Genomic DNA, 11,025 nt, shown 5'->3' with positions numbered 1-11,025 from the left:
AGACGCGGTGGTATCCGAACAGAATGTACGGCGACTTTGTAGATTATGTGTATTGAACGTTTGATTCTGTAAGTAAAATCACTTGATCGCCTGTATGGCAGTGCCCTTTTGCGCAGAAGAATGAGGCCTGTTCCTAGGAGTGTATAGGACTGACTCTGCGATGATATTGCATTTGGATGATGTTGATGTCTTTCGTCTATAATGAAGGTAAGCATTAATTAAACTGAAAAGTCATGAAGCTCATCGCATCGGTACTAAATCCAGTACACAATTTTGATGCCCGCAGTACGGCGATGCTAAGCTTACTAACTTTCAAGAACTGCTTTCTAAGTAATGGGCGAGTTCTGATTTTCCAGCTTAAGCCCTGTCGAAAGCTACAAACTACGAGGTTTGTTTTGGCTGAATCCGTAGCCAGCAACAACGATATTCTATTTAACGCAACTGCGTCCATGAGAAAAAACAAGGATGCTGCCAAGCTCATGACTGATAGAATCCACTATGTGAGCCCCGCAAAGCGCAAGCAAACAAGGACTCCTAGCACAGGTCACCAAAACAGGAAGCGCACCACCTTGAAATGGAACACGGGGAGCGAGAGAGCGCAAGCCGCTGCGAACTTCACCCTGCGGCAAGTGTTTAAAATGAATGAGCGTGGTGTAGTAAAGGTTGTGAACCAAACTACAAACAAATTAGAAGAGACAAGCATTTTAATTTGGGCAGGCGAACTGGATCTTCAAAAACACGGGTTAGCAATTGTCGATGTTGAACAACGCGGCACGTTTAGTATACCTCTCGTGAAATTAGTTGAAAGTAAGACTGCGCTGAAGAAGTATTCTGATGAATTAGCGAAACAAAAAGAAGAAGAGCTGACAAGACTGGGATTTTCCTCCAAAAGGACTGGTAGGAAAAACGAGAATGACAGCAACGAAGACAACTTGAAGCAAATCAAGGTCTCATGGCAAATATCTGACGCCGATCTTAACAAGCAAAAGGCGAATGAAATTATTTCTCAGCTTAAAAAAGGCTACAAAGTGTTTCTTTATATGAATGGGAAAGATGCATTAAACAAGTCGAACTGGGCCGAGGACATAACCGACGAAGAGCCAGCACACACAAGGAAACACTCAGACAGAGAGTTAGAGAGGCGTCAGCATATTGTCGAACAGCTACAAGTAATCGTTAACGAATTTTCGCTTTCACCAACTGTTGAAGGTAGCATAGAAACAAGACTAATAATGAAGCTTAGCCCCAAGCCTGTTGCAAGCAAAAAGGAGGATAGGATGGCGTTGAAAGAACAGAGGAAAAGAGAGAGGCAAGAAAAGTTGGAAAGAAAGCTGGAGAAAAAAAAGCTCAGAAATTCTGAGAACTATTGAGAGCTTAGTGTTGAACCTCATATATATAAGACCCCTGTAAATATTTTTGTAAATACCTTTTAATAAACTCTTGTAATTAAGTTTAATCATTTCAACCTCAATATTGCGATATTTCCTGTCAACTGCCTTTCATCAAAGTCGCCATAACCAAATCTTGGCGAGCCAACAATAAGCTTTCCATCGGGCCCAATACGTATAGTGTCACCAAAGCCTGGGATACCCTTTCCCTTTTGGCTTTTGTTTATCGTAACCAAATTGCGCGACACAGTTATTATCAGCCGATCCAGCTTCCAAGTTTCGACTGTACTTGTAATTTCGCTCATAGTTGCTTTCCAAATGGCGCCGTCCCCATCAAGGAAACCTGGGGATGACAAGTATAAGATACCAGTCGTCTCGTCATAATCAATGGAGCGACCAAATCCCACCGTGGAGCTGATATCAGCTGCCTCTGATGATAAATCTAGTAACAGAGCCACGTAAAACTCAAGAAACCCGTCTTGCTCTCTGAAGATGTAAACTTTGTTCTGTAAGTGTTGTGAAATGGCAATGTAATTTGTATCATGGTAATTCCACGAACATATTGTTTTGCCAAACATCCCATGATCCGACGAAGGCTTGACCTTCAAGTCCAATGGAATATCCTCCTCCTGCCTAATAACGTGCTCGTTAATAATGTAATACCGAGGGAGAGCATTCTGGTGCAGGCTGCTGGAGCAATATACAAATACCACCCCTAAACCTTGACAAGATACGTAAAGAAAAGCGTTCGAGTTCCATAAACTGGAGGCTATCACACTAGCACCATAATTCTGGAACGTTTGTGACACTGGGGCCTTCAAAGAAATAGTTCCTAAAGATTGAAGGGAAACTTTGGAATACTGGCGCCTTTGTAACAAAGAAGAAATGTCGCGTCCATCAACTATCTGTACAAGACCTGTTTCATTAATGCCATAATGTGAACCGGCTAATAAAAGCTCTGGAATGCCATCACCATCAATATCTGCAATTGACGAGACTGTGAGTTGGTGTCTCTCCCAGTTGTGATCATCGACAATGGTCAAGACCTTGAAGCCTTCATAATATATATGAACAGCATTGTCACCACTAGCAGAAACAACGAGAAAGTCGGACTCACCCAAAGTGAGACGATGCACACGTGCGCCATAAAATCGTGTCACCGGGCGTTCAGACAACTTATCTATTGACCCCGAAACGTCTCTCCAGGGTATCACATAGACAGACCCTTCGCCATCCTCCAAGGGTGCACTAACAGCAAGACAGACTTCATCTTTCTGAAATTTTCCAATTGCTATATCGAATCCGAATAAAGATAAAGAGGCGAGAGGAGACACAAGTAGCATGTCGTCGAATGATCTTCTTTTCAGATAATGCTTCTCGGCTTCATGAACTCTCGGCAGGTTTCCGCAAACCTCAAGAAGCTGTTCTGGGTTGATGTTCATTTCATTAGGTTCTTCAAATAATACCAAAAAGCTTGAAAGACATCTGTTTGTCATGGCTACAATATTAGACTCGCCGCCTAGCCAATGATCCTGCATCAGTTCGCGGGCGCGCGGTGATATTTCGTTCGCTACACTTAAAATTTCACGTCTTCGTTTCATAATGGAGTAAACCTCGCTTGCAAGCGCGATGTTACCCCTCTCGACGCAAGCCTTTAGCTCCCAAAACTTTATTGTCTTAAGGCCAGAACGGTGCACAAGCTCCATTATGTCAAATTTATCAGGCAGTTCCCAGTCTCCTCCCAAGTAGTACGACCAGTTGTCTGTGGCGTCTCTCAAAACTTGTCCCAACATAAGGAAATCTCCCATTGTATCGATGTAGTCGTGCGCTTTTTGAAAATCGTTATCGAACTCGAGGCTTGCTAGAGCTTTAACAAGGCCGTGATTTCTGTACCCATCAACAAGTGAATGCCAAGGGGCGTCCGCCACCTGGTGGACAAACACGCCAGTTAAAAATGATTTAAGCCTTAGAGACTTCTCGGAGTTTTGATTCTTGCTATATCTCTCCCTCCAAAGCTTAGCTCCTTGTACTAGGAACGCGGGCCAGTGTGTATATTCTGCAAATTCATGCCAATCTTTTCTGCTATTACAACTGTACAACGCATCGGGAAAGAACACCCCTGCCTTCATCACCGCGCTAAATGAATTTAGGTTATTAGGAACTTTCGTCCTAGCAAGTAGCGTTATATGAACTCCCACACCAGCACCATTTGCGATGCCTAAAAACTGTAGCAGCAAAGCGAAGGCCAGTGCCCTCAACATTACTACACGGTTCCTTTTATGCCTCCTTGTTGTTAAAGGCTGTTGTTAGGGATATAGAAGACTGCGAATTTCACACACATATCTTTGAAATTGCGGCTTCTATGAACAATAGAAAGAACACAGAACAGTGGCATTACATGAACTACTACATTCCGCGATGGTGGTTCCTTCTATGTGTGCTGTCATCTGTTGTGAGCATCACAATTTCTGCGTTCTCAATATCGCAGCAGCTCCTCAACTATAGAAAGCCTTATGAGCAGCGTTTGGTCATAAGGATCCAGCTGATGGTTCCTCTCTTCTGTGTGACGTGCCTGCTAGCATGCGTGATACCACAATGGTCAGAGGTTTGGATCAACCCCATACGTGAAATCTACGAGGCGTTCGTGATATACACCTTCTTCTCGCTGCTAACGCTGATTTTAGGAGGGGAGCGTAAAATCATAACGGAACTGTCAATGGGGAAACCGCCTATGCGTCACCCAATTCCAGTATTAGGTTCCTTTATTTCTGCCGTAGATATGTCAGATCCTAATGACTTTCTGAGCATCAAAAGGGGAATTTTGCAATACGTGTGGATTAAGCCTTTTTACTGTTTGGGCAACATCATCTGTATGAAGTATGAGTGGAAGCGAGAATTTTGGAGCCTGTTTTGGACTATTGTCTACAATGTTTCAGCTAGCTTATCACTTTACAACTTAGCTCTGTTCTGGAAGTGCCTTTACGGAGACCTGCAGAAGTACAACCCATGGTCGAAATTCCTGTGTGTTAAGCTCATTATCTTCGCATCATATTGGCAGGAAATTCTGATCTCAGTCCTAAGCAAGTACGGAGTTATAAGACATGACTCAGACGTGGATTATGGGTATGTTTACCAAAATGCAGTGTTGTGTGTGGAAATGATAGGATTCGCCATTGGTCACCTTTATGCATTCATTTGGACGACTTACGATTCAAAGAGGATACCCGAGGGAGCACGTTTGCGCTTCTATTCTGCTGTCAAGGATTGCTTCGGATTTGGAGATCTAATTTGGGACTTTAGGGTGACATTTCTCGGTAACTTGTATAGTTACCGAAATTTCAACTCGGCAGAGGCAGTGGTGGCCCATTTGGATGCGAGGTCCCGCCTTAATAGACTGCAAGCGGGGCTAAGGTACACGGATGGTGGCAGAGAGAATTACTGGGTCAACGAAGGTGACCAATCACCAGCTTCGTCCCGCTACGGGAGTGTTGGGGAAGATGATTCGTGGACAGAAATTTCGCCAACTGGTTTTGTTCCTGAGGACCCTAATTACCCAGTCAAGTGGGATGTTGATGCACACAAATATAGTAGGGACATCGAAAGGCTGCGACAGAACACAAGGAGAGCATATCCAGGCTAAAAAATACAGAGTTTTAGCTTTTTTATGAGCTTTCGAATTGAATTGATCCCGACCTGTGTAGGACTGACCAGGGGTTATGCGGTCGCTCAATTCTCGAAATGGTGTTCAAGAGCAGGCGCGGCATGGGCGCAAAAGGCTACCAAAGGTGGTGCTTTGTTTTGTGAGCAACGTTTCCCACTGTCAATGAGCCACCTTGCTCACTTTTAATGGTGCAGCTAAGTTGTAAGGCTACTTAAATTTGCGAATAGGTCAAGTGCAGTTCAACTTTCTATTAAAATGCGCAATTTAGATTCTGCAGCAACACTGAAACTCAAGTCTTTTATGAGAGCACATATTGGTACCCCTTTGCAAGTTGATAGGATTATTTATTCCTGGAGTTCAGGTGCGTGGCTGTTATCCTCAAAGCAAATCTCGGAAGCCAATATATTTAGACTCAACAAAGCCAGGGAACTTAGCAGTGTCGTTTTCGCTTTTTGGCCGTTAGAACCTCTGATACTTAACCAGTCCTGAACCCGGAGGCGTAAGGCGCATGCCACGGCACTAGGCTCGCATACAATATATAATTGAAAGCCCCAAAATTTAGGAGCAAACGATGTGATACAAACGTGGAAAGTGCAGCGCCAACACAAGTGCTAATCAGTGAAACTCTTATCTCTTAAGACACTAAAGCTCGAAGCATTGGCCACCAGGTTTTCAATAACCAGTGATATCCAATCTGTCATTGATTGTGTCACACTAAGGAGCCCAGACTGCCCCTCAGGAGCCTCTTCTGTTTGCCCCGGCTTGTGTCGAGTAATACTCGAGAGTGTCGAATTTTAAGCTGAATCCGTCAGGAAACCTGCAGTATATCCTGAGTGGCCTTTCTTGTACTTCTCATTAAGTTAAATCTACGAGAATATAGGAAATAAGCTGGCCCGAGGACTGAAAACGAACACCATGATTCCCATTTTTCCAACGAGCGCACGGCCAAATTCGTGCACACAACTCATGTATTATCAGAGTAGTTTGTAAGTAAGAGTGTGTGTGCCGAGGATTGCTCAGTTCGAAAGAAAATATCGTTCAAAAGTTCCCAGAGTCGCGCCAGAACGCTAGGCCATGATTCATATGCCCATGCTCTTATCTAGCACTCAATTGAGACCACAGCTCACCAGCTTTGCTGATTCCTCGACGGCAATTCTCTGTTATCGGCATTTTTCAATGTTATGCACTTACAGGGCCAAATCGCGAACCCAAAAGGTTAAGCATCCCATGCCGACAAAAGACCAAGGAAGAGAGGAACTCCGTTATGCGGTGATTAAAAAAGCCTTCGTAATTTAAAGAAGCTCAGCTCAGCACATAAAAAGCATATGCGCGCCTAATGATATTTATCGACATATTATACTCACAGGACAGCTGCAGGAACGCTTAGCGCAAGAACATTCAGCAAACAAGATCTGTTTAACCGACACATCTCCCCGCGCTAGCGCATAAAGGCGAAACGAACACACGAAAATGTGCTTAACTATGTTGAAGTAATCCCGACCTATAATGCGGGCTAAACAGTCGGATACGATAAAGGCATTTGCATTGTGCCCGCCACAAGAACGCCAGAGCGCTAGAACTCAGGTGATTTAGAGAAATGTCCTGAATGCGTCGAAGTTTTGCATTACCTAGGATATAGTTTTGCCTAGGCTGAAACTCTCTGCCATGCGCTTCTACCTATTTTTGGCCCGCCAATACAGCGACCACACAAGTTCCAACGAGTGAAGTTATCTTCGTGAAGCAGGTCCCGAGCTAGCCTTTAGCGCGTGCAGTTCTCTGCCAAGGATCGCACGATAAAGAACAGGATACGCGACTCGCGTCTAAGGCCACCTTGTCCCCAGACATGGCGCTCGATGCATCGTGCGTACTGCTATTTAATCTGTGCGCAGTGCTATCCAAATTGATGCAAGGCGTAGTATATCTACACGTAACTGGAGAAGAGGTCCCCAAGGAGGTGAAAGTCCAATTTTATATACAAGGGCGAAGTTTCCAGGGACCGTGTCTCTCAACGCGGGGCTCGTTTCAGCTCATCAGGAAAAACGAGGGTTGGAGTCTATCTGAAAAGGAAATGCTTTGCGCACTCGTATGCGGTCCACGAAATCGCTGTTGCGGGCATGTTACTGATTATCCGGGGCTTTAGACCTCTCCAAAAACCAGACCACCCGTAGATTTTGAAAATGGCGCTGGCGGCCTTCGAAAAGGTGTCAGCACTCCTGAATAGTGGGTGTACAACGCTTTCGCTGCCGCGGATCTGCAGAACAGTTTTGATACAGTCCAGGGGCGTAGTGATGGCCGCACAGGTGGCACCACTTAGACCACCGCAGAGACAGTGTATTAGCGGGTTATAGGAGTTGTTGGGGTTCATGAGCTTAGTTGAAGACTCGTAAATGACAAAGTTGAATGCGGCGAAAGGGATGTTCATGGCGATGGTAGTTGGGTAGGAGTAAAAAAAGGCGGCTAGGCCTTCGTTGCGGTATATTCTGGAAGCCACAGCCCACATGCGGTCATTGGAGAAGGTGCGAAGCTGCATGCGCTGCTTTATGGTGTCGAAGGGGTTCATAAGCATATCCGCCGCGATCGTGGCGGCGACACCGCTCGCTGCGGTCTTGAGAGGTTGATGTGTCTGGAAATCCTGAGGGTCAATCAAATAGCCCTTGCACATCTCGTAGGTGGCGAAATACACCGCGTGGGCGGGGCCCGCGCCCAGAATCACAGACTGCACGCCCTTCCACAGGGCCATCGATCCCTCGGTGGTCGAGATACGCGCTATCTGTTGCATAATGTTAGAGGGCAGCTTTGGTGCTGCGTTGGAAGACCCCACGGTTGCGCTGATGGCCTGCATCCTAGTCTTTATGGCATCTATAGGGAACATTATCGAGTGCTCCATGATACCAGCAAAGGCCCCTGCTGCCAGTTGGTGTGTAAGAGGAGCGCTGCTCGGAAGCGCTTCATAGTCGATTTCTTCGTCCATTTCCATGTTGCCGCTATCGGATTTCACCCCCGGCCAGCTCTGATGACTGTGTTCTAAGCGCTGTTACCTGTGCTCTTATAGCATCCAAAGCACAATGAGCTTTTCCAGGTGCTTTATTCACCTTTTTCACTCTGCGTACGCAGTGATTGAGATAATTCTGCTATCGTCAAACGTGATAAAATTAAACACTGCACCGAGCGCTCCAGTATGCGTGCGTATTAGAAATGCTGGATCCTAGCATTTTTAGTTTGGTACTGGCGTCAGAATTCCATCAATATTCGCACCTCTTTGGGCGTCTTGTCCCAAGGCATCTCGACCTCAGTGGATGACAGTTTCGGACAAAGTGATTTGACAAAAGGATTAGCGAACTTGCAGGGTGGCACTGTAGTGCAGCTCCAAGTCGATCGCTATGTGATTCTTCTAACCCTCAATCATGCTCCTGCCACACTATTGGCACGAGCGAGCCACGAGCCGCACAGTGGCTCTGCACATGCTATTTGTTGCCCGAAGCGGCACCAGGCCTCGTCCATGTGAATATTACACGATGGAGGCCACTCGTACGGATCTGGAACCCTGGCGCGAGATGTTCAAGGCGTCGCTGATGAATCCACCCCCATATTGCAGGTATAAGTCATTGTATACGTAAATTATCCAAAAACGCTATGTGCGAGGGACGGCCGCTTGCTTTGCGCCGCCGTCCTCCGAAGCCGTGCTTCCGTACCTTAGCCCGCGTTTGAACAGCTGCTCTGTTTCTTCGTCGCTTACCGCCTGCAGCATACGAGGCCTTATCTCAAAGTAGCACCTCTTTTCTCGCTGGAAAAAAAGACGAGCGCACCTAAGGAATTCTTGCCGCGCGGGATCAGAAGCCAATTCTGGAACTTGGTCACGCGTACGATAAGCAGAGTTCCCAAGCAAGTGTCAGTGAATATGTTCACTGGCAAATAAATAGGGCATCTGCCAAGGGCAGTATTTGTCGATTCAGGTTGGGTCTGCAATCATCACATCCACAATCATCCCAGCCACAATCACCACATCCGAATGCTACGTCTCCCCCAAGCTACTACCCTCGTCAAATCCGCCCCAGCTCTGATGCCCACGGCCCGCAATAGTGCACCCAGCGTCTCCCGTATCGCTAGGCGCCTTCACTCATGTGATGACGCTTGCGTTCCAAACGACGCTGAGAACGCCGGTACCGGCGCTCGTGTACTACGAAACCCGGTTGCGGGCAACACGTTCTCATCATTCAAAGAATACCGCGAAATAGCACGGACGTACGGCCCTATTCACGCTTCGCGGGGTTCGCATCCATCCCGCTGAAAGGCTCAGGGTGCTGGACACCATGGCGCCCAAACATGCCAGAAATCACGTGACAAGTTGGTGCCTGAACTGGCGCCGTTCTCTTTCTATCACGTGCACAGTGCCTTACTGATGCATGGAAGAAGCATCTTGCAGGACGATCATGCTTAGTTAATGGATGTACTCAAGGATGTACCGAGCGCAGGAACCACGCGCCCAAAGCAGGCTAGGGATGAAAGGCCCTTCTGGGCGACGCAGGCGTCGCACAAGAAGTGTCTCTCCAGATAGAAGTATCTCTCCAGATAGAAGTGTTGGGTTTTGCCTCGAGGCCTGTTCCGACGCTGTGTAACTCTTCATTGTGTATTCAGTCTATAAAATTATGAAGTGCCTTTGAGAGACGACGTAATGTTTCAATCATGGTTACACGCCTAGCAAGCGGAACAGTGGTGGACTGGCAAGTGCCACGGTTCCTGCAACGCCTGCGTAGATGAGGAATCTTCCCAATAGCTCCGTGCGAGACCTGCCTGTGAAAAGTGGCACTTCCTCAGAAGGATTGTCAATGTGCTCGAGCTTGTAACGGCCCCTGTCATCCTCCCAGACCAGGTTTAGCAGTTTGTATATGAGTGTCTTCCCCACTACGCTTTTCCATATGAGAACCATGAGCACGCCTACAGCGATTCTGCGCAGAGTGAGCAAGACGCCAAACTCGGACCAGCTGTAAGGGATGTGCAAGTCTGCTGACCTCCCGACATGCCACAGCAGCCAGTCGCTACTTTCAAGTCCCGATATCACCCCCACAAACGCTACGCTATCTTCAAAGCAAGGGCAGTGGTCGACTGGCTTCGCATGATTAAAAAGTAGCACTAGGCCTAAGCTTACAGAAGCTACCGGAAACCACCAGCCCCACTCCTGTATATTGGCAGTATCAATATGGGTGTACGTTACGGCCGCCCATCTCACAAAAAAGCACAAGGCGCCTATTAAAGCTCCTGAAACAATGTCTAACAAGCCATGCATCCCGCAGTATATCCTTCCCAGCGTGAGAGTAAAGTAATAAAACAAGGCGCCTGCAATTGCGGCTAGCTTCCACGAAATCGATGCGTTTTCAAGGCGGTAAACGTACCACAATAGCAACAGCGTTACCCCAGTAGCATTCGCTGTGTGTGAGCTAGGCGCGCCATACTCCTTCGTTGTATATGGACTCAGCGCGACTCTTGTCAGGGGAGGCGACTTAGGCCGTGGCAAGCACCAGTAGTCCTTGAGGAATCCGCTTAGGTAAATGGAGTACCCAAGTATATAAACAAGGTCCCTGCACATTACGCTAAAACCAAGCCAACGTGGCATGGGTACCATGATAACGTAGAACATATGGGATCCCATAAGGGACGTGTATGCAAAATATTTATCCAGCGCCGGGCAGCGGAATTTGCACTGTAGCTTGTACAGCCCTTCTGACTGATGTTTCGTAAACTGGAGCAACCAGTCGCGCATTGCAAAGCGTACAGGCGACATTCTGCGCTTGAAGTGGTCCCTACTATGATTTCCAGGATCAGCGAACGCATGCTTTTCTTTGTACGTGGTGACTTCGATCTTCGAGTCCAAGCTGGCCTCTGAACTCACAGATAATGCTCTCTGTCGCGTCATACTCTTTGCTAGTCTAGCTTTAGAAAGTGTTTTGCATCAATTTGAATAGCTCTTGTTGTTCAGAC

The 11,025-nt window shown here is 46.9% G+C and overlaps 6 protein-coding genes across 6 annotated transcripts; 3 read left to right on the top strand and 3 right to left on the bottom strand.

The window, feature by feature from the left end:
- Positions 1 to 233: 233 nt before the first annotated feature.
- Positions 234 to 1,370, top strand: AIM23 (Aim23p; the record flags this gene model as incomplete). The annotated part of the gene is made up of 1 exon (XM_002554414.1): positions 234 to 1,370. One exon carries the CDS (start codon positions 234 to 236, stop codon positions 1,368 to 1,370), a length of 1,137 nt encoding a protein of 378 aa, XP_002554460.1.
- Positions 1,371 to 1,456: 86 nt separating this feature from the next.
- On the bottom strand, positions 1,457 to 3,649 carry KLTH0F05830g (uncharacterized protein; the record flags this gene model as incomplete). The annotated part of the gene is made up of 1 exon (XM_002554413.1): positions 1,457 to 3,649. One exon carries the CDS (start codon positions 3,647 to 3,649, stop codon positions 1,457 to 1,459), a length of 2,193 nt encoding a protein of 730 aa, XP_002554459.1.
- A 137-nt stretch (positions 3,650 to 3,786) lies between these two features.
- On the top strand, positions 3,787 to 5,028 carry HFL1 (Hfl1p; the record flags this gene model as incomplete). The annotated part of the gene is made up of 1 exon (XM_002554412.1): positions 3,787 to 5,028. One exon carries the CDS (start codon positions 3,787 to 3,789, stop codon positions 5,026 to 5,028), a length of 1,242 nt encoding a protein of 413 aa, XP_002554458.1.
- A 2,074-nt stretch (positions 5,029 to 7,102) lies between these two features.
- Positions 7,103 to 8,026, bottom strand: KLTH0F05786g (KLTH0F05786p; the record flags this gene model as incomplete). The annotated part of the gene is made up of 1 exon (XM_002554411.1): positions 7,103 to 8,026. One exon carries the CDS (start codon positions 8,024 to 8,026, stop codon positions 7,103 to 7,105), a length of 924 nt encoding a protein of 307 aa, XP_002554457.1.
- Positions 8,027 to 9,058: 1,032 nt separating this feature from the next.
- On the top strand, positions 9,059 to 9,337 carry DPI8 (Dpi8p; the record flags this gene model as incomplete). Its single annotated transcript, XM_002554410.1, has 1 exon — positions 9,059 to 9,337. The coding sequence occupies one exon, from the start codon at positions 9,059 to 9,061 to the stop codon at positions 9,335 to 9,337; it is 279 nt and encodes a 92-aa protein (XP_002554456.1).
- Positions 9,338 to 9,736: 399 nt separating this feature from the next.
- On the bottom strand, positions 9,737 to 10,960 carry KLTH0F05742g (phosphatase PAP2 family protein; the record flags this gene model as incomplete). The annotated part of the gene is made up of 1 exon (XM_002554409.1): positions 9,737 to 10,960. One exon carries the CDS (start codon positions 10,958 to 10,960, stop codon positions 9,737 to 9,739), a length of 1,224 nt encoding a protein of 407 aa, XP_002554455.1.
- Between the last annotated feature and the right edge of the window lie 65 nt (positions 10,961 to 11,025).

The sequence above is a fragment of the Lachancea thermotolerans genome, assembly GCF_000142805.1.
Source record: "Lachancea thermotolerans CBS 6340 chromosome F complete sequence".
NCBI lineage: Eukaryota > Fungi > Ascomycota > Saccharomycetes > Saccharomycetales > Saccharomycetaceae > Lachancea > Lachancea thermotolerans.
Note: the sequence above shows the minus strand (reverse complement) of the source record. Positions and strands in the feature narration are given on the sequence as shown.